At 53.8% G+C, this 25,681-nt stretch overlaps 1 protein-coding gene across 3 annotated transcripts in view; it reads right to left on the bottom strand.

Moving 5' to 3' along the window:
- Positions 1-224: 224 nt before the first annotated feature.
- NCKAP5L (NCK associated protein 5 like) overlaps positions 225-25,681 on the bottom strand; it is a 37,351-nt gene continuing 11,894 nt past the window's right edge. The window contains exons 1-11 of one of the 3 annotated variants that reach the window (XM_060195398.1): positions 14,108-14,256; positions 12,387-12,455; positions 12,257-12,295; positions 10,796-10,915; positions 6,439-6,549; positions 3,142-5,747; positions 2,464-2,626; positions 2,120-2,201; positions 1,538-1,843; positions 1,307-1,452; positions 225-1,069 (exon numbers count right to left, since the gene is read on the bottom strand). In XM_060195398.1, coding sequence (XP_060051381.1) covers positions 857-1,069; positions 1,307-1,452; positions 1,538-1,843; positions 2,120-2,201; positions 2,464-2,626; positions 3,142-5,747; positions 6,439-6,549; positions 10,796-10,915; positions 12,257-12,295; positions 12,387-12,455; positions 14,108-14,233 — 3,981 coding nt within the window. In that variant the 5' untranslated portion in view covers positions 14,234-14,256 and the 3' untranslated portion in view covers positions 225-856. The other 2 variants (XM_007528496.3, XM_060195399.1) reach the window with 2 other exon arrangements.

Genomic DNA, 25,681 nt, shown 5'->3' with positions numbered 1-25,681 from the left:
CCTCCTGGACCACAGTAAGTATATTTTTTAGTAAAAAGAATAATATTAGTGCTACACTGGGGGCATGTATCAGACCCAAGGATAACACACAAAGGATCAGCATCACTTCAGAGCAATAGTTGGGGGTGGTGGGTGTGAGGCTGTCTCGCAAAGGTGTCCAGGTCCCTGGCATGCACACAATCCATCCCTGACCTTCCCACAGAACAACACGAATCGGGAGGAGGGAGGTGGCCTCCACATTTTATTGGGGATACAGCAGAAGCAGAGGCTGGAAGCGGAGCAGCCGCATTGGAGGACAGATAAATTAACCGCAGTGCGGGGGGTGGGGGGCGAGACTGAGCCAGGCAGGGACTGGGCCAGGCGCTTTGATATAAAAAAACAATGAAGACACACAAAGGGGCCCCAGAGACTCAGGCGGGGAGGGCAGCACCATCCAGACAGCAAGGAGGAGGGGGGCAGATGGAGAAGGCAACTTGACCCCTCGCCCCCTACCTCCACCCACACGGGACCTCTGGACTGGCCCCATGGAGGTTTGGGGTGGGGGGCAGCGGGGCAGTGGAGGCAGCACAGCCGCGGGCAGGAAGCCCAGCACCACAAGATGGCTCAGCCCGGAGTGGAAGCCGGGGGCTCCAGCTTCCTCCCATTGGAGCCTTTCTCTGGTGAGAGAAGGGAGCAAGGGTGGGGTCTCTCCCTGAGCTGAGAGCCGTGTTTCCTCCACAGCAGCAGTGCAGTGGTGTGTGCCAGGAACCCCCTTCACCCTCGGTCCCTCTGCCTTCTTGGTCCCTGTGGGCTGGGCCCAGGGACATCAGTCCAGTCTGTGGTCCCCGACTTGAGGGCCATGACGCAGTGTAGGCCATCAGCCCTGGCTCCCACAGGAAGAGAGCGAGTCATAGAGAGAGTCACTGAGAGACTCGGAGGTCTCCAGCCCTGGGGGGCCCCCACTGGCCACTCTGCCCTCTTCTCCCATGTCCGATGTGCTGGGGGTACGGCTACCCCCAAATGCTGGACCTTGGGGTGGAGGGGCTGGGCGGCTGGGCTCTGTGCTCCGCTTCCGGTCCACAGGCAGGGCCTGGAAAGAACGGGGGGGGGGGGGGCTCAGAGGAGGCTCCTCTGCACCTCTGGGGGCTACACAGGGGGCCCAGGATGGTGGGCACACTTTAGGAATATCAGCTGGACTGGCGTGGTGCTATCAGGGCTCTGGGCAGGCATCCACACCTTTTCTCTGAGAGGTGAATCAGGAAGGCTGGAGACAGGTACTCAAGGGGCAGTGGCCTACCCTCCTGTACCCAGTCTCCATCGGACTCACCATAGGGGTCCTGGGCAGCCCCTCCAGGGGTCGGGCTGGGCAGAGGAAGGGGTCAGAGGAGCCGCCAGCTGCCCTGGCATTGGGGAAGGTCCAGTTCTTGGCCAGCTGGATGGGAGGCGGTGGGCCCGGGTCCTTGCAGGGTTCTGCTGGGGGAGGGGGCGGGTAGGCAGTGGAGCTGCTTGAGGGGCTCCGAGGATGCCTGCCCACCTGCCCGCTCACCCAGGCACTCACCGTCAGGGCAGGTCTGGTGGCCCCGTGGGCTGGGTGCAGAGGTGAGCATCGCGGGGAAGGTGGGCATGCTGGGGTGCCGCCCACTCACCAGCAGCTCCTCCAAACCGGGTACCTCCCGCTCCAGTGTGTGGGCTCGCCGGGGGACTTTGGTCAGGGGTGCGGGTCGGGCTGGGGGCACCCCGGGTGGGGGCTCTAGACGAAGTTTAGTCTTGGGAAGGTTCTTGCTGGGGGTCCCGCTGCTGCCATGGTCTGGGGGCGGGAAGGTCCCAATGCCACTGTCCAGGGTTCGAGTCAAAGAGCCACAGGCTGTGGAGAGGAAGGTACCTCAGACTCAGCCCCTCTGCCTTCTAGCTTCCAGCCTCCGCTCAGGGTCCCTCCTGGCCCCACAGACTGTCACCCCTGCACCACCTCCTAGGGCTCGGGGAAGGGGATACACTCGGGATCTTGAGGGGAGGACTCTGTGCCCATCTGGTGCTTGGCACCAAGATAGCACTTAGGGCCTGGCGCCTGTGGTGGTGACAGGAAAGAGTGAAGGGGCAGGGGAGAGAAGCAGGTCCCACCCTTGGCGCCCAGCCCACTGACCTGTGAAGTGCGAGGTGGGCACTGGCTCGGCCAGGCTGTCCTCTGTTGGCATCTCTTCCCGCCTTCCTGGCTCACTGTTGGGCTGTGTGAGTGCAGGAAGTCTCAGTGTCCACCTCCTACACCCCAGGCCCCTCCCAGGTTCTGCCACTAGGCCCTGGGAGCAGAGTCCTGAGTTTCCCAAGAGTGCCAATCTTCAGGAGACCCTCTCCCTTCCCCAACCCTCCTCGGAGATCACAACTAGTGACTTCCAGGCTCCAGGGAAGGGGAGCCTCGTGGGGCTGAGAGCCACTGCAAGCCCACAGGGCCTGGATCTCCAGTCGGGATCTCCTGCATGAAGCACCTACCTTCCCTGGAGGTTTCCCACAGCCTTGAAGAGGCCCCACCAGGCCGTTTCGGGGCCCACAAGCTGGCCAGGGGCTCTTGGGGTCAGAGGACACTGGCTGGAAATCACCATAGTCAGGTTTGGGCTCCCTCCAGCTCTTGGGTGGCAGTTCCTTGCCGTCCACCCTAGGGGGCAGCAGTGAGGATGGAGGTGAGGGAGACCTGGGCCAACACTCCTTCCAGGGGGCCTGGGCATGGAGAGGCACACAGCCACCCCCACTTCCCAGCCATGGAAGTTGCCCCTTCACTCTGACTCATACCAAGAACAAGCAGGGGTCCTAGGAAAGCTCCCAGGGGAACAGCAGGGCCAGAGATAGGAGTACTTTTCCCAAAGTGGCCCAGGACAAGCAGTGACTCCCCCCCCCCCTGCCCTCAGCCCCATTAGCCCTGCTGAGGGTCCACTCAGCAGAGCGGCCCACCCAGCACAACTCAAGTGCACTCGCTACTCCCAGTAGCCTGAGGCCCAGGCCCCACAGACACTCTGCTTCAACTTGCCGGGGCAGCTGAGATGTCCACAGGCCCTGACTGCTAGGTCTGCGGCAGCTGCAAAGAGCGGGTGGGAAGCCCAGACTCTTAGGAAAGAGTCCCTGCTGTAGACCCCTGTGCCCACGGAGGGTCCAGTGCCCTGACCACCTCCTTACCTGTTGAGCAGCTGCTGCATGAAGGTGTCAGCACCCTGGTACATGCCAGCCAGCTGGCCCTGCACTGGGCCCAGCCCCGCAGTGGAGGCTGGGGCAGGTCCTCCGGGCCGTGGCCGGGCCCTGCTGCTCAGGTAGGCCTTCTCCTCCTCCAGCGCCCGGCGCAAGTCCTCCGCCTTGGCCATCAGCTTGGAGATGTTGAGGCTTTCGGCCTCCAGCTTCCGGGCCTCCACCTTGACCTCCTTGCGGAGAGGGGAGCTCCCAGCCCCATCTTTGCTCTTGGCGGCCTCCGTGCGGCGGTTTAACGCTGGCAGCTTGCTCTTCTTGAGGCCAAACCAGCTGGCGATGCTGCTGGTGTTGCGGTGCTTGGCCTCGGTGCCCGGTGGCCGCTCCTGGCCCTGGAGCCGCAGCACGTTCTCCTCGATGCCCTTCATCACCTTCTCCTCGATGGCTGAGTGTGGGCCTTGACACTGGGGGCCCGGGGCAGGGGCTGCAGGTGGGGCTGGGGGGCTTCCACAGTCCACCCAGGGTGGGCCCTTGCCCTTGTCATGCTTGGGGGCCTCCTTGGGGGCTGGTGGGGCCACAGGCCGGGGCACCACCTTGGTGGGTGACTTGGAAGGCAGCTTCGTAGGGCTTCCGTGGGGGCTCTTGCTGGGTTTGCTCAGGCTGGGTGCCGGGGTGGGCGCTTTGGCAGGGGTGCGGGGTGTCTGGGGACACAGGGCCCCTGCCAGCCGGCTCTTAGCCAGCTCCACTTTGGTGAGGCAGCTCCTGGGTGACACCGGCTCCAGGTCCACACGTGCCCCCATGGAGTGAGAGGAGTAGACTCGGACCCCGGTGTCCCCCAGGAGCCCCGTCTCCTGCTGCTTCAGGCTGTTAGTGCCCAAGGCCACGATGCCCCGCAGGGCACCCTTAGCTTCTGGCTGCTCGGGAGGCCTGGGCGCAGGGGGTGCCACGTCTCCGGGGCTCTCTACTGAGCTCCCAGCTACTCGGGCTTTCTCGGGGCCAGGTCTGGCTGGTGTCCCGTTCTTCTCTGGGCCCTGGGGTCCCTCAGGGCCAGTCTTGAGTTTCCCCAGAGCTGCAAGTCTCTCCCTCAGGGGTGTGTAGCTGGGGTCCCCTAGCCGCCGTCCTGCCCCCTGGTTGGGCTTCTTGGATGAACTGCCTGGGGTCCTCCGGCCAGGATGGGGGGACTCCAAGCCTGCCTTGTCCATACTCTTTTCCTGGGCACTCCCATAGGAGTAGGACTCTGGGAGACAAGGGCTGGAGGGGACTCCAGGGCTTCTGAGGGTCTCGGGGGCCCGTGGCACCTCCAGAGTTAGCTGTGGATAAGGGGACACCTGCAGTGGGGACAGAGGTGGCTCCGGGGAAGGCCCCCGAAAGGTGCCTCGAGAGAGATCCAGGATGTTCTCGTAGCAGGGAGACACAGCTGCCCCTGGGGACAGCGTGGTGGCTGAGGCTGGTGGGGGAGGTCTGAGCTGCACAGAGTCAGGTGTGGCAGAACAGGGGAAAGGGCTGGCAGGCAGGCCTGGAGGCCCCTCTGGGGACAGGTCCCCCCCGCCCAGGCCCCTGCGCGCCAGCAGTGGGGAAGGGCTGCCGTCTGAGCCACTGTTCCGGCAAGGGATCCGGGAGCTTCGAGGCAGCTGAGGGCTGAGCTGGGGCCCTCCCGGACTGGGGGTTTTCTCCGAGGCTGGGGGCAGCTTGAGGAACTTGAGGCCTCTGGCTGGAGAGGGCAACGGGGGTCCTTGGGCCTCTCCTGGAGAAGGGGGGCCAATTTGGAGCTTGCTTTTCACCTGAGATGAGGAGTGGTGGTGGCCAGGCCGTGTGCCCAGAGGAGCGTCCCCTGCACCCACAAGCATGCTGAGGAAGGGGAGGGGCCCCTGGCCCTCTGAGGTAGCACCAAAGCCCGGCCTGTGGGCCTCAGGGGTGGCCCCACCCCAGGCTGACTTTGAGAGGCCTTTTGACTTGGTTGGTTGTGGGGGGCACTGGTCTGGGGAGGGTGGCTGTCTGGAGCCCGGGTGGTCCCCATTGAGGGGGCCTGCAGCCCCCGCCAGGAAGGCTTGTAGGTAGGACTCTGTGTCCTCCAGGAGCTGGCCCAGGTTCAGCTGTTTTCGGGCCAGGGCACCCAGCAGGGTGTCTGGGCTGGGGGCCTCATTGGGGTCACCTGCCTCATCTGATGAGGAGGAGGAGCTGCTACCTGGGGCACAGGGTGGGCCACAGCTGGGGCCCTGGGCCTGGGGGGAGCCCCTCATAGTGCCCCAGGGCCGTCCAGTGCCTTCTTCCTCCCCCAGGGTGCCCAAGAGGCGCTCCCAGTGCAGCAGGCTACCCAGACTTCCTGGGCCCAGCAGCAGGTAGGGGGCCCAGGGCAAGGGCTCGGGCTGGGGGGGCCCACACGTCTCGCCGTTGATGGGCTCTGGGGAGCCAGGCCCGTCACCAGGAGGTCGCCAAGGGGCCGCAGGGGAGCACAGGAGCAAGGGATCAGTCTCTTCCAGGGCTCGAAGCACCTCCAGGATCTGGGCTTTCTTTCGGAGGAACGGGGACAGGGCATCCAGCGCTGGGGGTGTGGCGGCTGGGGGTCCTGGGCCTCCAGGCCGAAGCTGCTGTTCCCAGCACACCTCAGGGGAGAGAGGGGATAAGGAGGGGCTACAGGAGAGCCAGGGCCTGAGCTGGCTGTGGTAGGGGATGCTGGGAGCAGAGCTCGGCTTCCTCAGCCCTACTTAGTCCAACCCTTCTGGGCACACCTGAGGCATGTGGGCACTCCACCTCCTTTCCTGGCTGTCCTAGCCCCCCCTCCATTGCTATTTCCCATTGCTGCTGGAGTTGTCAGGGCCGACCACCCTCAGGCCTGCCAGCCATGTTCACCCCAGAAGAGGGAGAGTGGTCCAGTTGCAGGCTCCACTCTAACACCTGTCAGACAGGGTCATAATTATTTTGAACCTTGGAGTTCAGTGGCTAAAGCACTTTGCTTAAAAGCATAAGGTCCTGGGGCCAGGTGGAGGCGCACCTGGTTGAGTGCATGTTATAGTGTGCAAGGACCCAGGTTCAAGTCCCTGGTCTCCACTTGCAGGAAGGAAGCTTCACTATGAGTAAAATAGGTGCCACTTGCTGTGGGACTAATCTGGGCCAGGGGCTGGGCATGGGACCCACTTTTCTTGGTGTGAGCAGACTGCGGAGGGCTCACACTTGCAGCCAGGGGAGAACCTGCCTGGGGAAGCAGCTGGGATTCCTCAGGAAGCAGTAATGGAGCAGCGACCAATGAGTCCAGAGCCCTGAAGCCAAGACCACCACCTCGCCCAGCCCACCTACCTCTCTCTGCCCGGCGCAGAGCCCCAGGGGTAACAGGGTGGCGGGTCCCTTGGAGCTCAGGGAAGGGGAGGCTGGTGGCTCCGATGGTGGCTGGAGTGGAGTAAGTGAGATCTGTGTGGAGAGAGGCAGCATGAGCATAGGATTCCGACTCCCTCGTCAAGCTCGGCCTTCCTGATCGGCGATAGGGGCTGTGGCCCTACATGTGGCTTTGCAGTTGTCCCTACATGTAGCCAGAGGGGCCTCAGGACATCCAGCACTGACAGGAAGATGAAAGCCAGTGCTTGCTCTGGGGGGTTTGGAGAAAGAAAAGCCCCTGGACCCAAGCGCACTGGTGAGCCTGGCCTAGGGGCCTGTTCTGGCTCCAGAACACCAGGGTTGCCTATGGGGCCTCCCCTCCCAGAGCAGGCGCTGCGACTGTCTTACTGCTTCACTGCCTGTGACCCTGGGACCACAGGGCTAGCTGGGAAACATACCACATCTGTGGAAAGAGATGATAGGTGACCACCATCTTTCTTCTTTTTATAATTATTTAAAGGTATTTATTTATTTATTTGATAGAGAGAAATTGAGAGGGATGGGGAGATAGAGAGGGAAAGAGACAGAGAGACACCTTCAGCTCCACTTGACCACTTGTGAAGTTTTCCCCCTTTACGTGGGGACCGAGGGCTTGAACCCAGGTCCTTGCGCACTATGTTGTGTGCATTTAACCATGTGGGCCACCGCCTGGCCCTTCTTGTTAATAAATAAATAAGCAGCCTGGGAGGTGGCACATAGATAGATATGGTGTTGGACTTTCAAGCATGAAGTCTTGAATTGGATCCCCAGCATCACATGTGTCAGAGCGATGCTCTGGTTCTCTCCCCTACCCCCATAAATAAACAGGTTTTTAAAAATGCACAAGTACATCTTGTTTGTTTGTTTATGAAAGAGCTGGCAGGAGTTATAATTGCTCTTCCCCACCCCCAGCTGGTCTGCTGTGTAATTCCCACTCTGGGGACCATGAAAGTGATATTGGGTCAGGGGCGGCTCCTTTTAGTCCCTGAGAATATCACTCCCTTCCTGAGGCATCTTGACTAGATATGGGACAGCTTTAACTCTTTTTTAACTCTTTAAAAAAATATTTATTTATTTATTCCCTTTTGTTGCCCTTGTTTTATTGTTGTAGTTATTCTTTTTTAAAAATATTTTTATTTACTTATTCCCTTTTTGCTGCCCTTGTTTTATTGTTGTAATTATTATTGTTGTCTGTCTTCATTTTTGGATAGGACAGAAAGAAATGGAGAGAGGAGGGGAAGACAGAGAGGGGGAGAGAAAGATAGACACCTGCAGACCTGCTTCACCTCCTGTGAAGCGACTCCCCTGCAGGTGGGGAGCTGGGGGCTCGAACCGGGATCCTTATGCTGGTCCTTGTACTTTGCGATTAACCCACTGTGCTACCGCCCAACTCCCTGTTACAGTTATTCTTATTGTCGTTGTTGTTAGATAGGACAGAGAGAAATGGAGAGAGAAGGGGAAGACAGAGAAGGGGAGAGAAAGACAGACACCTGCAGACCTGCTTTATCGCTTATGAAGCGACTCCCCTGCAGGTGGGGAGTTGGGGCTCGAACCAGGATCCTTACTCTGGTCCTTGCACTTTGTGCCACCTGCGCTTAACCTGCTGTGCTACCTCTGGACTCCTTTAACTCTTCACTGTCTCTCATCCTCTACCTTTTTTTCCCCCTTTCAGTTTCTGAGTTTTTAACATCTTTTTAAACAAGCAGCCAAGTGAAGCGGGGGGGAGTCAGGCTGGGTGGGGTAGGACACTGCCTTCACTTGCCCATAACACACCTCACGACCCCGCAGACACACGGAACCCCTCTTTTTGGTCACTGGGACCTCAGTACTTCATGCATGTGTGACTCTAATGTCCCCACTGCACTCAGAGAGCAGGAAGGAGAGAAACCACAGCACCACTCCACCTTTCACAAAGCTTCCCCGAGTGCCATGCTCAGCACCCTGACCTGCACCCAGGTCCCTTTATCTTACATGGCAGGTAGAGACTGCTCTACCAGGAGTTGTCTCCTGACCCTAGAAGGCATTTCTTTCAGACAGTCTTATTCCACTGACATCAGTCTGGACTCTGACCAGCTTCTGAAGGTCCTGGTGGTATCATCCGTGTTGCTCTAAATGTGGATCTTTCCCCCTAGAATTGCCTCAGTCATCCTAATCACCTGGCAACAACACAATCTCCTTGTTCAGAGTATAGAGCTGGGGCCAAAAGTCGAGGCTGTGGGGCCGGGTGGTGGCGCACCTGGTGGAACACACACGTTATAGTGTGCAAGGACCCGGGTTTGAGCCCCCGGTCCTCACTCAGGGGAGAAGCTTCATGAGTAGTGAAGCAGGGCTGCAGGTGTCTCTCTGTCTCTCTCCTTATTTCCTGCTTCCTCTCAATTTCTGGCTGTCTCTATCCAACAAATAAATAAAGATAACAAAAAAAAAAAACCTTAAAAAACAGAAAGTCGAGGCTGAGAACTGAAAGAGGAAGCCTTTGGGTTTCTAAGCCCATCTCTCTAGCAGGTCTTGGTCTTCCCTTTGGCCGTCAGCTCCATCAGCCAAGATCCTCACACCACTGGCCCCTCCCATACACTGGCCTGGCAGGGTGGTGTCCCAGCCTCCCATGCACATCACAACTGAGAGCATCTTTTTCTAAAGCATCTTTGTGCTGCTTTCTGCCTCCAGAGTTGAGTCTGAACTCTCTACTGGCACCTAGTCCACCTGCCAGCTGCTCCCCTGTGGCCTCCTCAGCTCTCATTGCCCTTCCCACATCCTCTGTTCCAGCCCAGCCCAGCCGAGCCCAGCCTAGTCCAGCAACTTCTCTGCCACTCTGCACTTCTGCTCAGTTCCTTCCACTGGGGAATCTCTACTTCTCAGCCCTTCTTCCACTCTTTAAGCCTCCCAAACAGCAAGGCCCGGGCCAGCACTGTCACTCACAGAACCCCTCCCTGTCTGTCCTAACTGGCCTTAGTCCCTTCCTGTCCTGGACACTGGCAGCAGCCCCAGCTTTCAGGCCCACATGGCACTCAGCACAGGCCAGGCCTGTGGCAGGGGTGCTGGCAAAGGCGCTGTTCACAGCAAGAGCCCAGTCAGCATCTGCTCACAGGCCTTTCTTCCCAGCAAAGCACGACTCAGAAAAAGTACCACTCCTTCCCTCCTTGCTAAGTAGCTACCTCTTAGCGAAGTGGGCCAAGTACCACGTATGACCTCACTTAATCCTCACGACAACCTGCCATGTGGGTATTTCTTTCTCCCTAACAATGAGGAAAAACTGGTTTAAAAAGGTTAAATCAGGGGGCCAGGTGGTGATATACCTGGTTAAGCACACACACTAGAAGGTTAAATCAGGGACCCAGAAAGTGATATCGTGCACATAAGACTGGTCTGTCTCAAGCATGAAGTTCTAGGTTTGGTTCCTGGCATCACAAGTGCCAGAATGGTGCTCTGGTCCCACTTTCCCACAAATAAATACATCATTTTTCACAGTTGTGAATTAGCTAAGTGAGGGATCTAATCCAAGTTTCTTTGAGGCTACGGTTCATGAACTTTCCATTATAACATGTGACCTCAGAGGAAGAAATTTCTAGTGTCTCAAGCCCCAGGAAGTCCTAGAATTCATCTAAGCAGAAACAAATGACCTTAGGATGGCCTGCACCCCTGTTCCCACTGGCCTCTGAGGAGGATGTGATGGCACATGCCTGGCTGGTGGGACTAGGCTTCTGGGTTTCCTGGGTGGCCCTGCAGCTGGGTGGCCAGGCAGGGGATTCACCCAGCTCTGCTCCAGGGGCCACAGTGATGACAGGCTCCCTCTGCTGGGGGTCAGGCTGCTCTGGGCCTGGGACAAAGAGCTGCTGGCTGGCATCAGACATACACACAGAGAAAGTGCTTCTCTTCTTCCCAGGCTGTGGGAGGGGTGGGGTTTGCTGGCTGACCTCAGAGCACACAGAAACCTGCTTCTGCTCCACAAGCCCCATGCCCCACACCATACTTGCAGCCTCCTGACATTATTTTGTGAACGTGGAGCTGGGGACTTGTGCATGTGGGGTGTTACTTCACCCAGGGAGACAGAGAAAGGAAGAGAGGCCATAGCATTAGGACCTTCGGGGGTGGGGGGGGGCAACACTTCATGAATGGAGAAACAGGTCTGCAGATTTTTTTCTCTCTCTCTCCTTTCTATTTCCTCCTTTCTTCTCAGTTTCTCTCTGTTTCTATCCAGTAAATGAATAAATAAAATATTTAAAAGAAAAGGCAGTGACAGCGATGGCTGGCAAAGGGCAGCGGAAAGCAGGCACGAGGGTGAGGGGTGAGGAGGAGATCCGCCAACCTGAGGGAGGGAGCCTGTGGTCAGCTGCAGCTTCTGCTGAAACAGGGCGCTCAGCATCTGGTTCTGCCGCTCCAGGTCGAACACCCGCTTCTTCAGCTTGATGCACTCTTCCCGCAGGTCCTGGGGGTCAGGAAGGGTGTCTGCTGACATCAGGGCAGTGGGAAGCCCTGCATGGCGAGCTCTTCCCCCGCAACTTCCTCCCTTCCTCCCTGCACCACTCTGCTAGGAGGGGTGGAGCCCTACTCCACATCTGGGGATGGGAAGTCCTCTGAAGTTACGACCCCTGGTAGGAGATACATCTCATTCTCCATCCTCCCACCCCCAACACCTTTCCCCACCTTGGAGTCAGCCTTCTGCCTCTGAGAAACTGCACATCATTACCATGCTCAAGAACCTGGATTTGAGTCCCTGCTCCCCACCAGTAGGGAGACAGCTTCACGAGCAGTGAAGCAGGTCTGCAGGTGTCTATCTTTCTCTCTCTCTATCTCCCCCTCTCCTCTCAATTTCTTTCTGTCCTATCAAATAGTCTTCTTCTTCTTCTTCTAGCATTTGCCCTTCTTCCGTAGCCAGTCAACAGCATCAGGTTGAGCCTGATGTAAAGTTTCGAGACCTCCTTTGAATCTGGAGAGGTGGCAGTCATTGACATCAAATAAAGTAGAAAGAAAGAAAGACAGAAAGAAAGAAAAAATGGCTACCAGGAGTGGTGGATTTGTAGTGCTTGCACTAAGCCTCAGCAATAACCCTGGTGGCAATAAAAAAAAGAAAGAAACAGAGAGAGAAACACACACACACACACACACACACACATCAAAGAAGGGTTCATCTAACGCAGAGGAAGACCTGGGGGTCAGAGTGACCCATATGTCAAGAAGTTTCCCACAGTCCTCGAATAAATATTTAGATACCACCATCTGTTCACATCAACATTGCTTCCAGGGCCATCACAACGTGGAGAAACCAGCTGAGGTGAGAATAAGGGACAGATTCAAGCCCAAGTTAAAGTCACCACAGCTCATACCTGGCCTTACCTAGCCCACCCTTGCCTCCAGGCAGAATAAACAGCACAGACATTCCCACTGAGGCCCCCTCCTCCAGGCTCCAGCTGAGCAGGCTCAGGGGTCTCCAGGAAGGACTTTCCCTGCTGTATCTGGGGGCTCAGGTCTCTCCACAGAGCATCTAGGCTGCAGGTAGCAGAGTCTCCAGAGTGGCCTGGGAGGGCACAGTAGCTACAGTACTGGATTTAAAGGCAAGGGGCCTAGAGTTTGATCCCTGGCATCACAGGTGCCAGAGTGATGCTCTCCTCCCACCCCCCCTTCATGCCTGTGTTAATAAGAGAGAAGGAAAGAAAGGAAGGGAGAGAGAAGGAAAGAAAGGAAGGGAGAGAGAAGAAAGAAAGAAAGAAAGAAAGGAAGAAAGAAAGAAAGAGAGAGAGAGAGAGAGAGTCTCTAGTGGGCTTCTTACCTTTTGGTTCAATAATGCTTGTACCACATGATTGGCAACCTGGGGACAGAAAGCCACAGGGCAGAGCTGTCACGTCGGTCTAGCCTCCCTCCAACCCCTCCACTTCAGTCCCAACGCAGACCCCACAGACCTCATCCAGACAGCGCTCATAGGTCTCCCGCTGGCTTTCATTGGCCTGGGCAAGTGCTGAATTCTCTGCCTACAGGAGGGAGAGAGGGAGGGGGTCAGAAGGAGGCCCATCCTCGGGCTTGAGGCTTCTGCCCAGAGAACACCAGCCACGATGAACCAATGCAGCAACACAGCAGCGCTGGGCTGGCTGGGGAGGCTGGGAGAGACCATGCTAGGAAGACCTGAGTTGGGAGTGGGCAGAGGAGGGTGAAGGGCAGGTCTTAAGAATGCCTGGGAGGTGACACAGTGGATAATGCTGGGACCTCAAGCACGAAATCCTGAGTCTGGATCTCGGCATTATATTTGCCAGATTGATGCTCTGGCTCTTTCATTAAAAGCAATGAATAGATAATTAAATAAATGAACAAATAAGTACATCTAAAAAAGTGATAGAGGGCTGGGGAGATAGTATCATCTGTACTGCACCAGGCTTCATGCTTAAGATCCAGAGGTTCCAGGTTCGAGAGCTGAGCAGCGCTGTTTTTTTTTTTTTCTTTCCTCTCTCTCATTAAAATAAAAAATGTGGGGCTGGGGAGGTAGCATAGTAGATATGTCCAGTACCACCATAAGCCAGAGCTGAGCAGTGCTCTGATAAAATATAATAATAATAATAAGTACTTTTTTTACTAGTTTAAAGATCCATCTATTAGGGAAGTGGCACAGTTGGCAGAGTGTTGTTGTGGCGGTCTGGTGTCGGGCTGCACCGCGGAGAAGAGAGCGGACGTCCAGAGCAAAGGGGTACACAAATCTTTATTATAGGATGGGGGGGGTTGGTTCAGACCACGTGGAGCCAGCCGGCAATGGCCGTCCCCACTACCTGACCACGGGGGGAGAGCAGGGAGCGAGACCTCAGAGAGGGAGAGCTGAGAGCCCAGGGGGGGGGGGGGTGAGGGGGCTTTTTATTGGGCGACAACCAGGGGTGACGTGTAGGGCCAGGATTGGTTGAAGGGGGCAATGCTAGGATTTCACGGGGCGTAGTAAAACCTGGGGGCGGAGACTGCATCAGAATAACTCCTCAGCAACAGCAGAGCACCAGACTAGCATGGTGGAGGCTCCCAAGTGATACTTAGGGCTGGAGGTATCAGAGTGGTGAACTGACCTCTCTCTCAATACAACATGTATTAAAAAAGAAAAGGACACCTCATACCACCATAAGCTAGAGCTGAACAGGACTCTGACCAAAGAACAAAAACCAACCAACCAACCAAGCCCCAGGCCCGCTGCCACTCACACCTTTCTTTTTTTCTAAAGCGCGCTCTCTCTCTCTCCTCTCTCTCTCTTTCTCGATTTTATTTATTTATTCATGAAGATAGAAGGAGAGAGAGAAAGAACCAGACATCACTCTGGTACATGTGCTGCTGGGGATTGAACATGGATTCTCATGCTAGAGAATCTAACATTTTACCCACTGCGCCACCTCCCGGACCACCCACTCACACCTTTCTTCCTGTGAGCCTATGACCACCCTTTTCCTAGAGCCAGTAGAGGCATGAAGGAGGGCAAGAGGGTAACCTTTGGGGTTCAGGACAGCCCCACCCCTGTGCATTCCTCTGGGTTAGAAGGTTAAGAGCAAGAGCGACTTCCTAAAGGAGTCGTGTCAAGTCATGCTCAGCTCTGCTCCAGCCTGGCAAAGGGCTGCCACCACCCTCTAAGCCCACAGCACCTCCCCAGACCCATGCCTACCTCCAGCTCCCGCAGGCGGTGCAGGAGCTCCTGGCAGGTGCCTGGCTCCATGCTGCCATCTCCACACTCCCCTGGCCTGGGGTTTCCAGGACTCCCAGCTGGTTGGTCCATGGCATCTGATGACATGAGGCCCCTCAAGTGAGAGACACCTGGGCACGAGGAGGAGGTGGGGAAGAGGAAGGTGGAGAAGGAGGAGGAGGAGAAAGGAGGAAGAAAAAGAGAAGAAGGAGGGGAAGGAGGAAGGAGGAAGAAGGAGGAGGAAAAGGAGAAGAAAGAGGAGGAGGAGGAGAAGGAGGAAAAGGAGAAGGAGGAGGAGGAAGGAGAATAAGGAGAAGGAGGAAGGAGGGGAAGGAAGAGAAGGAGGGGGAAGGAGGAGAAAGAGGAGGGGGAGGAGGAGGAAGAGGAAGGAGGAGGAGGGAAGGAGGAAGAGGAAGGAGGAGGAGAAGGAGGAAGGAAGAAGAGGTAGAAGAAGGAGGAAGGAAAAGGAAGAAGGAGGGATGGAGAGGGAGGAGGGGAAGGAGCAGAAGGAGAAAAGAAACTTGTCAACAGTCTCAGCGTTTAGCACAGTGTGACCCACACATCACACACAGTGAAGAGCTCAGGGTCAGGCTTGGATGCTCCCAGGCGCAGGACAGATTCCCATCTTAACAAGAGGGAGCATTGTTGCAATAACCCCTAGAGCTGTCCTCACCCCGTCACAGGTCACACAGACACTATCAGGAGCCAAGAGAACCATGGATTTTCCACTGAGACGGGCCTGTCTCCTGGATGCCCCCAGGGCCTCCTGGTCCCAGTGAGGACCCCTCTGCAGGGGACTCAGCAGCCTCTCTGCTTCACTTGACAGCATCTTATATTCACTTTTTATGGCTCTCACCCCAAATCCGTCAGCGCCATTCCCATACGGCTCTATGATACACCTCCACCTCCCACCTCAGTATCAGCTCTGGGAAGGCAGAGACAATTACTTTAGGGTCTATGCTCCTACTTCCTGCTGTGGCATCTGGTATTTATGGGCACACTGATGATGAAATGGGCCAGTGTGTCACTGCCTGGACACGACATAGCCAGGGTTCTCAGTGTATGGGGCTGTGAGCCCCCGGCCCTGCCAAATTCCCACCAGTCACTGGCTTCGACTGACTGGTTTTGGTCTCCCATCTGAGCTTCAATTTCTCCACGAGGGGAAAGAACTCATCTTCTTCTGCATAAACACTGCAGAACTTGCCAGCAAGTGGGAAACCCTTCCCAATTAAAGGATGGAGGCCCCCAGCTCACCACCAAGGATGCACGCCCCCAGACCCACGGAGGCCCACATAAAGGGGCCCACGCTTTTCCACTGAGGGGAGCTCACAGCCCAGCGTCTGCATGATCTCCCCTCCGTCCTCCACAGCAGGCCTGGGGGCCTCCCCGACCCAAGCCCTTCACCAGCCTCCACCCAGTGCCTTGGCTCCACAGTCCCTTACCTGTCTCTGCTCCTAACCCAGGCAGGCACCTGCTTGAGCAGCCAGGACAGTCACCTCGCCTACAGAGAAACAGAAGGCGTCAGTCATACTTCTATAAGGACATGTCAGGCTGCTGTTGCACACCAGACCTGGGGCGTGAGGGCAGCAGAGTGGAGAAAGGCCTCTGTCCTGAGGTGGTGGGGAGATAAGACAGATAAGCCAGCAGGGGCCGGGTGGTAACACACTCTGTTGAACCCATGTTATCATGCTCAAGTCCCTGGGTTCAAGTTCCTGGTTCCTACCTGAAGGATGGAAGCTTCACAAACGGTGAAGCAGTGCTGCAGGTGTCTATCTTTCTCTCTCCCTCTCTATCTCCCCTCCCCTCTCTATTTCTTTATCCTATCCATTAAAATGGAAAAAATGGCTGCCAGGAGTAGTGGATTCGAAGGGCCAGCACAAAGCCCCAGTGATTACCCTGGAGGGGAAGACAAGAAAAATGGGGCAGGCAGTGTGGTGCTCCCAAGGGGGCACCAGCTGTGTGAGGTGTTGGGCTCTGGAGGGGAGTCGCTGGCCGAGGCCTGGGTTCCCTCCCACACTGCCTCTGCGCACCTGCTGGCTCTACAATGAGCTCCATGGGCCCAGGACTCCCAGGCATGGGGGCTGGACAGACCTGGGCTAGCAAAATGTTTCCTCATAAATGGCAGGTGAGGCTACCTAGCTCTCAGGGTTGCTGGAGAACTGAGCTAGGTATTCTGTGTAATGTCTGCATGGACTCAGTAACTAGACACTTTCCACACCATCACATCCTAACAGAGCCACGAGACCTAGGAGTTTGTCCACTGCAAGTGACCCCGGTCCCAGGTCCTCTCCTCAGGCTCCTGGCTGCTGCCTGAAGATCAGAATGCTGCCTACCTCCCTGACTTCAAGGGACTCCTTTTCCTTAACTCCCTCCTTGTTAATTCTTTGGTCCCAGGATCAAGTCACTCTCATTCTTTTATTTTGCTTTACCCCACTCGGAAGGCTCTCCCCGGCCCCAGACAGTGAGAGACACAGAAACAGAGATGCTGTAGTACTGCCACACTGTTCCTGAAGCTCCCTTTTTGCAGGGGCTTCCACGGGGTGGCCGGGGCTCAAACCAGGTCTCTCATGACATAGTGTGTGCTCTACCACGTGGGCTATCTCCCAGCCCTCACGCCAATATTCTCTGTCTCATACCCTGGTAAGAGACAGGGTTGTAGCAAGAGGAAAAAGACCCCTCCTCTCTGAGTGTGAGAGAATGAGCATATGTCTGTGTGTAAGCAACAGTAAGATGGAACTTCTGAAAACTTCGGGGGAAGAAAAAAACTGCAATACTTTTAAAACTCACAAGAACCTAAAGTCCTTTGTTACCTTAACATTATAAAAATGTGCAAAGTCCAGGAAGACAGCACCATCACTAGTGCAACAGCTTGAGGCTCTGAGGCTCCGGATTCAATCCCTGGTGCCACTGAAAGCCAGAGCTGAGCTGTGTTCCGGTTAGAATAAATAAATACTGCTTTGTCATCTGTGCGACCCAGCTTCGAGCCTGGCCTTTGACACACTGAAGGGAACAGTGGTGCTGTGGTCACTGTCACTCTCGCCTTCATTCTCTCTTTGCTTCTATCTAAAACAAATAAGTAAATAAATAAACTACCAAATATAATTTATTTACTCAGGAGCCTGAGTGGTGGTGTACCCAGTAAAGTGCATATATCGCCATGGTCAAGGACCCAGGTTCAAGCCCTGGTCCTCACGTGCAGGAGGGAAGCTTCATGAGTGGTGGAGCAGGGCTGCAGGTGTGCTCTTTCCCTCTCTCCCTCTCCCTCTATTTCTCTCTGTATCCACAGGAGAAGGGGGGTAGAGAAAGAAAGAAAGAAAGAAAGACCAACTACTTGGGGTGGTGGATTCACTGTGTGGGCATGGTGGCAATTAAATTTTTTTTCTTTGTCTGCTCAAGGCATTATCTTGTTTGATATACTTAGAAATGGACAGATCTGAAAGAAATGGAACAAATTCAGGAATTTTTCTCTTTCCCAGGTAAACAAATAGGGGTTAAAGCAAACTAACAAACGAAATAAATAAATGCATCAGGGAGATAGCTTAGCATTTAAGCACAAAATTTGCAATCCTAAGGACCATGGTTTGAGCCCTAGCAATGCACATGCCAGAACTGAGCAGTCTTAGCTTCCTCCAGCATAAAAACAAGCGGGGGGGGGGGGGGGGGAGGTGGTGGTGCACCTAGTTAAGTGCTCACATTACAGTGCTCAAGGATCCAGGTTCAAGCCCCTGGTCCCCACCTGCAAGGGGAAAGCTTCACAAGTGGTGAAACAGGGCTGCAGGTGTCTCTCTGTCTCTCTTCTCTCTCCCCTTCTTAATTTCTCCCTGTCAAAAAAAAATTTCTCCCTGTCTTTATGCAATAATAAAGGTAAAATTAAAAAAAAAAAACAAAAGCAATGGGGTAGGAGAGATAGCTTAATGGTTATGCAAAATACTCTCATGTCTGAGACTCCAAGGTCTTTGGTTCAATCCCCTGCACCACCCTAAACCAGAGCTGACAGGTGCTCTGGTAAAATAAATAAACGAATAAACAAGTAAATAGTACTTAGTGGGGGGGGGCTAGTACCCCATATCACTAGCGTCTCCTCAGTCCCCTCAGCCCTTACTTCTCCAAAGGACACTTCAAGGGACAGAGAGGCTGCAGAGGGTGGAGAAGGGAGAAGGATGGACAGGGCAGTGTCCAGTGGTCAGGGGAAGAAGAGAACGCCCATGCCTGTGCATTCTTGCCACAACAGAAACCAAACCACAGGAGGTGATACAGAAAAATGCCTGAAAAAAGACCCCTTTTCCTAAAAGAACTATGAAGGCCTCTGGGTTAGGCGAGGCCCCAGTTGTGAGTGTGGCTTTGGCAGATCTGTGTACATGGTATTGTTCGTGCCGGGAAGGGCAAAGACCCAACAGATCCATGAAGTCAACCTCTGCACCCCAGGCCCCAGCATGAGCTCCCCCAAGGCAAGGAGACCAGCTCCCCACTGTGATGGGGAAGCTCTTCTGAGTGATAAGCACCAAGAGCAATTCTCTGACAGGTGGTCCGTCCCTGTGTCCCAGCCTGGCCAGGAGTACTCGGAAGTGTCAGCTGAAGGCAGACTGTGACTCAGCCCCACAGAGGCAGTTGGGGGGTGGGGGTGGGTTGTCAGCAGCAAGGCGGCCTGGCCCACATGGCTGAGGAGCTGGTCTACATCTGCCTATGTGCAGAGTTGGGGGCGTTGGGCAGAAGGTCCCCCACATAAAGGGGGCTGCACTGAAAGCGGGAGCTGGGAGAAGCTGGGAGGTGTGCACACACAAAATCTCCTGGGGTTTAAGTACAAGATTTTTATCGCAGAGAGACCCCTCACCCCCGTAATGTTAAGCTCTAGAAAGGTGCTACCACCCCTGATTCTCAGCCTGAACCTAGTTAGGAGTTTGGCCTTGAAAAATATGGGTTTCTGACCTAAGTCCAGGAGACAAAATACCAGTCTAGGGGGAATGTTCAGTTGCCAGTGTGTGTGTGTGTGTGTGTGTGTGTGTGTGTGTGTGTGTGGGTGGGTGGGGGTCTCCTCTCTCCCAGGGACTGAGCACCCTGTTCCCTCCCTTAGAAACCTCAACTCCTACTCACAGTTTTGGTGCTCAGTCCAAAGTCCTTCAGGCTGGCTCCCTCAGGATGCCCCAGGGCTCCAACTATTTCCAGGGATGTGGGTTCCACCATAGAGCCGGGGCTGGACACATGGTGCCCGACAGGCCAGGTTGGGATAGCTCCCTGCAGGGTGTGGGGGGAGGTTCTGGCACAGTGTGGGGGCTCTAACTTCAACTGGAGGACTCTCCTGCCAGAATTGCCAATGGGCAGCCCCGCTCCCCACAAAGGCCTGATTCAGAGGGAGTGACCTCAGTGGAGGGGAGGGAGAGGAAGGAGGAAGCCCAGAGCCTGGGGTGGGGGGTGGGAGGACAGGACAGTTGCTGGGGGTGTGGGGGGGAGCAGCTATGTGTGACCAGGGAACTTGGCTGGTTCAGCCAGAGGGCTGAGTGAATTAGGTAACCAGTCTCTAAAGCCTTGTGGATCATGTAGGCCACGGCAGATCAGATCACAGGAGAGGGCCAGCACTTCCACCCCTAGTCCCACTGCAGGCAAAGCAGAGACTAGAGAGGTGGTAGCAAGCCTGTTCTCTGGGTTCCCTTTCCTAGGCCCTCAGCCAAGGCCTAGGGCCCAGTGAGCCCCTCACTCACCAGCTGTTCCTCCCAGAGTCCTCTAGGGAGAGCAGCCGCGGACCAACAGGCAGGGAAGGGGGGCAGCTGTGGGAAGGCGGGACAGAGAGGCCTACTAGAATCATCCTGTATACCATGGTCTCCCCCTCTGCTCCCTGCCCCCCGCCCCAGCTGCTTTCTGGAATCCCTGTCACACCCTGAGCCTGAGCCGGCTTGTAAACAGCAACTTCTTCACCCAAAGCAAACACTTCTTGGCCGCCAAGGTCGGCCCTGAGTGGAGCTGCTGTGGGGTAGGATGGAGGGTTGAGGCCCCAGGGCCTTCCTGACTTGCTCAGTCCAGCTCCCAGCCTTTCTCAGCCCCAGAAATTCCAACTGGTCTCCTTCCCCCTCAGAGAAAGAGGGCAGACAAGAATTTCCTTCCTTCCTTCCTTCTGACAGCTGGCCCCCAAGACACAATAGCTCTTCTGAGAGCCATGTGTCCAAGCGGAAGGGGCCCCTGCACCCCTTCCAACTTCCCCTTCACTAGCTCTCCAAGAACTTCTGTATCACGTCCTTCTGAGTGACAGTGGGGCCTGTCTCTTGCCCTGCAGGGCAAGCCCAAGGGCAGCTTGGGAACCCTATAGAGATGCAGTGGGTTTATTTACAGTCACATGCCACAGACGGAAGCCAAGGCCCCTCTCCCTGAGGCCCTGAAGCCTGTCTGGGGGTGCTGGGTAGTGACTCCAGCTGAGGGCGAAGATTGAGAGTCTGGTCCCCACATTGCAATCAATGTATATGGTGTGTGACTTGAGACAAACCACACAGACTGTCAGGAACAAGTTCCTTCATGCTAAAAGGCCTGGTTCCACTAGAATAGAGTGGTCTCCGAAGTGTGCTCCAGGGACTCTGGGGTCATTTCAAGGAGTCCACAGGGTCAGAGCTGTTTTTACACCACTGCCAGGAAACTTGTTGCCCTCTCAGCACTCCTGTGGAGATGGTGGCAATTTCTGGAGACAGTGTGAGCTACGGTGTTCAGATAAGATGCTGACAAACCCCGAGGATCCAGTCACCTTCAGCTAAACCAGACATGGTGAATCAGCACAATGAAGGCTGTTCTGCCCACTATGTTTTTGGTTTGTTTTGGAAAATACATCAGAGGCCAACGGAACAGCTCATTTAGATACTGCACTGCTTTGCCATGTGTGTGATCCAGGTTTGGGCCTGACCCCCACCACTTTGAAGGAAGCTTTGGTGCTGTAGTATGTCTGTCTCTTTCTTTCCTCCCTCCCTCCCTCTGTTTGTATCTGAAAAAAGAAAAAAAGGGACCTGAACTGGAGTTAGTGTATTACAGCAAAGTAAAAGACTCAAGAGTACAGGTCCTAGTGGGGGTTGTATTGTTATGTGGAAAACCGAGAAATGTTATGCATGTACAAACTATTGTATTTACTGTCGACTGTAAAACATTGATCCCCCAATAAAGAAATTTAAAAAAAAGAAAAAAGAGAAATACATACTTTTTGCAACATGTTAAAAAATATAGCAGATTTATTGTTATTTTAAAGGGAGTTAAGTACATGTCTAAACCTCTCAGCTGCATGTTCCAACAGTAAATGTCAGTAAGTAAAACCCATATCAACCAGGATCTGGAACTGTCAAGCTTTTTGTCCTAGGTCAGAGAGACTGAGAATCACTTTACTAGAACAGTGTTGTCAGTGATGATAAAAATGGCAATCTTGTCCCGTCCAAGTGCACTGTCCTACTCACTGTGTCACCTCTCATGTCCCCATTTTGTTTTGTCTGACATGGTGGCCACTAGCCACAGGGACTGCTGAGCTCCTGCCATGTGGCTGTGTGAGTGGGAGAATAAATATTAAACTGCTTGCTTGCTTGCTTGACTGACTACCATTTCCTGGACTTCACTGCTCAGGGTCAACTTTTTTTTACGGAACCACTATGCTGTTTTCCTGGCCCCTAGGGTCAACGTTTTTTTTTTTTAGAAAGGGAGACAGTGGTTGGGCAAACGACCCAACTGACACAGCATCAGATTTGCATGCCTGAGGTTTCTAGTTCAATCCCTGGCACCACATGTACTGGACTGGTTTCTGGCGTCTTTCTCTCCTCTCTCTGTCTCTCTCTCATGTGAAACTCTCATATGCAATAAATAAAACAAAATTTTAAAAGGGAGAGACAGACAGAAGAGGGAGAGAGACCACAGCACCAAAACTCCCCTCCATGTTGTGGGAGCTGGAATGGGCTGTGTGGCAAAGCAGGTACACTAGGGCCAGGTGGTAGCTCATCCAGAAAAGCACATGTGCAAGGACTGAGGTTCAAGCCCTGGTCCCCACCTATAGGAAGAAGCTTCATGAGCAGTGGAGTAGTGCTGCAGGTGTCTCTCTTTCTCTCTCCCTGTTTCTGCCTCTACCAGAACAAGAGGAGGTACAGGCACTGAGTCCCAGAGGTGACAAAAGAATAGAAGAAAATAGAGCAGGTGCACAGTCCAGATGTGCTAGCTTGCCAGTCTCCATTTATTTTATTTATGTGTATTCTAAGTCAAGTGCATGCATGATAGAAATTTCACTGCTGGGGAGTCGGGTGGTAGCACAGTAGATTGAGCGCAGGTGGCGTAAAGCTCAAGAACAGGCATAAGGATCCTGGTTCGAGCCCCCAGTTCCCCACCTGCAGGGGAGTTGCTTCACAAGTGGTGAAGCAGGTCTGCAGGTGTCTGTCTATCTTTCTCTCCCCGTCTTCTCCTCTCTCCATTTCTCTCTGTCCTATCCAACTACAACGACAATAATAACTACAATAGTAAAACAAGGGTAACAAAAGGAAATAAATAAATATTAAAAAAAGAGAGAGACATTTCACTGTTCCCAGACTGAGTTTTTCCTTCAGATAGACAGACAGACAGAATGGCAGACACCTCAGCATAGGAGCTTCCCCCAGTGCTCTGGCACTCCTATACAGTGCCGTGGCTCCAGTGTGGGTCACACACCCTGTGTGGTGAGCTAGCTCCCTGCCCCTTCTAAATTTAAATAACCACATGTTGCTAGTGGCTACTCTACAGAACAGGGCAGTTCTAGAAGATTCCTGGGATTCCTTGACTTGAGCACTCTAAGTCACTGCTCCAAGCCTTGCCTACTCACTGTTAAGCTTCTCCAGCATCTTTCATCTTCAGAATTCCCTGACACTGCCCTTTTCTGCCTTTCATGGCCAAACTTCTCCAAAACAGCCATCTTCCAGCTGGGGGTGGGTAGACTAGCTCAGGTGGTGGGGCACAGGACTTGCAAGCCTGATGCTCCTGGAGACTCACTGGCGGAGAGCTCTGGTGTCTCTATCTCTCTCCCTCTCTCTATCTCATAACAAATAAATACAATTCGTTTTTATTTTATCTGTCTGTTTTGGATAAAGACAGGAATTGAGAGGGAAGGGGGAGATATAGAGACAGCTGGCAGCATGGTTTTGACACCTGTGAAGCTTCCCCCCTGAAGGTGGGGGACCAGGAGCTAGAACCTGTAATATGTGTACTCAGACAGGCGCACCACCACCTGGCTCCTTTTTAAAAAATTATTTATTTATTTATTTCCTTTTGTTGCCCTTGTTGTTTTATTGTAGTTATTGTTGGTGTTGTTGTCATTGTTGGATAAGACAGAGAGAAGCGGAGTGAGGAGGAGAAGACAGAGAGGGGGAGAGAAAGACAGACACCTGCAGACCTGCTTCACCACTTGTGAAATGACTCCCCTGCAGGTGGGGAGCCGGGGGCTTGAACCGGGATCCTTACGCCGGTCCTTGTGCTTCGCGCCACCTGCGCTTAACTCTCTGCGTTACAGCCCAACTTCCTAGTTCCCTATTTTTAAAAAGTCATCCTTTGTGGAGAAAAAGGAGCTCTGGAACACTGGTGGGGGGAATGCAGGCACTGTGGAAAACAGTCTGGAGGGTCCTTAAACAAAACGGAAAATACCTTGTGACCCACCAGTGTCACTTTGGGCACACAGTCAAAGGACATGACAACACGAATTTCAAAGTCCATATTTACCCCTACAGAGCTGCACTAGCTACAATAGCCAAGATATGGAGACAACATAAATGCCCACCGACAGACAGCTGGATAAAGAAGCTATTTCGGTATTAAATAAAGGATTCAATGGAATACTACTCTGCAATTAAAGAAAAGAACATTAGTGGCCTGAAGGCAGTGCAATCAATAAGGCACCGGATTCATAAACATGAGGTCCTGAGTTCGATCCCAGATAACATATAGGCCAGAGTCATGCTCTGGTTTTCTCTCTTATTAGTAAATAAACCATCCCCATCATATGTGGATACAGAGGTCGGAGGAAGCAAAGGAACTTGAAGCAACAGCAACAAAAGGTCACTGAACTGTCTCTCGGATTGTGAGAACTGCCATACTTACCAGAGTGATGGAGGGGCACAGAACTTTGGTGGCAGGTGTGGTGAACTGCACACACAAACACAGGGTGTGAAACTACACCCTAAAGTCTTACAATTTTGTAAGCCCATGTTAAATCACTAATAAGAAAAACAATTAGTGTCCAGGTGGTGACACACCTGGTTGAGCACACACATTACAGTGCACAAGGACCTGGGTTCAAGCCCCAGGTCCCCACTTGCAGGAGGCAGATTTCACAAGTGGTAAAGCAGTGTTGCAGGCCTCTCTCTCTCTCTCGCTCTCTCTTTCTCTCCCTCTCCTTTTCTAGCTACCCCTTTCCTCTCAACTTCTCTCTGTCTCTATCCAAAATAGGAAATAAATCAGATACTTCTTAAAAATTTTTTAAATATTTTTTTATATTTTATTTTTATTTATTTATTCCCTTTTGTTGCCCTTGTTGTTTTATTGTTGTAGCTATTATTGTTGTCATTGTTGTTGGATAGGACAGAGAGAAATGGAGAGAGGAGGGGAAGACAGAGAGAGGGAGAGAAAGACAGACACCTGCAGACCTGCTTCACCGCTTGTGAAGCGACACCCCTGCAGGTGGGGAGCCAGGGCTTGAACCAGGATCCTTATGCGGGTCCTTGTGCTTAATGCCACCTGTGCTTAACCCGCTGCGCTACAGCCCGACTCCCCTCTTTTTTAAATTAAAAAAATTTTTTTTACAAAGTAACCCTTGGATGGGAAAGATAGTATAATGGTTATGCAAAGAGACTTTCATGCCGGAGGCACCAGAGCACCACGAGTAATGTTTTGGTAAAAAAATTAAAAAATAAGTTTGGGTGAGACAGCATAGTGGTTATTCAAAGAGACTATCATGCCTGGAGTTGTGAAGTCCCAGGTTCAATCCCCTGCACCACCATAAGCCAGAGCTGAGTAGTGCTGTGGTAAAAAATAAATAATAATAATAAAAAAACCCAATATGTAAATAAGTGAAACAAAACAAAACTTTAACAGGAACCCTCATTTACTGCTCTTCTCTCAGCCTGCCAGTGCTTCTCTCCTGACTGAGGTGCCCTGGGGCTCACTGCTTCCTGAACTGTTTTCTTTGAGATACGATTCATACTCCACATAGCTCAGACACTAACATGTACAATTCAGTGGTCTGTGGCTTAGTCACAGGCACCTGTAATCCTGAGCACAGCCAATACCGACACAGGTCACTGCCTCCTGAACCCGGGGCACCCACTAATTTGTTCCTATTCTGGGGTTTCCCAGGAGCAGATTCACATGCTTTTTTGACTGCGTTTACTCACACTGCACAATGCTTTCAAGGTTCCTCATCGCTCTCGAAGCGAGTCCTACTATTACATTCCTTCGGTGAGGGGGATGGTGCTGGGGTCTTCATGCACCTGGACAGACCGGCCTTCACCTGCTCTTCATTTCAGACAGAAAGCAGGGGAAACACCACGGAGCTGCTTCCTTGTCATGGAGCCTCCTCAGGTGCTGCACAGG

This window comes from Erinaceus europaeus, chromosome 7 (assembly GCF_950295315.1).
Source record: "Erinaceus europaeus chromosome 7, mEriEur2.1, whole genome shotgun sequence".
NCBI classification, from domain to species: domain Eukaryota; kingdom Metazoa; phylum Chordata; class Mammalia; order Eulipotyphla; family Erinaceidae; genus Erinaceus; species Erinaceus europaeus.
Note: the sequence above shows the minus strand (reverse complement) of the source record. Positions and strands in the feature narration are given on the sequence as shown.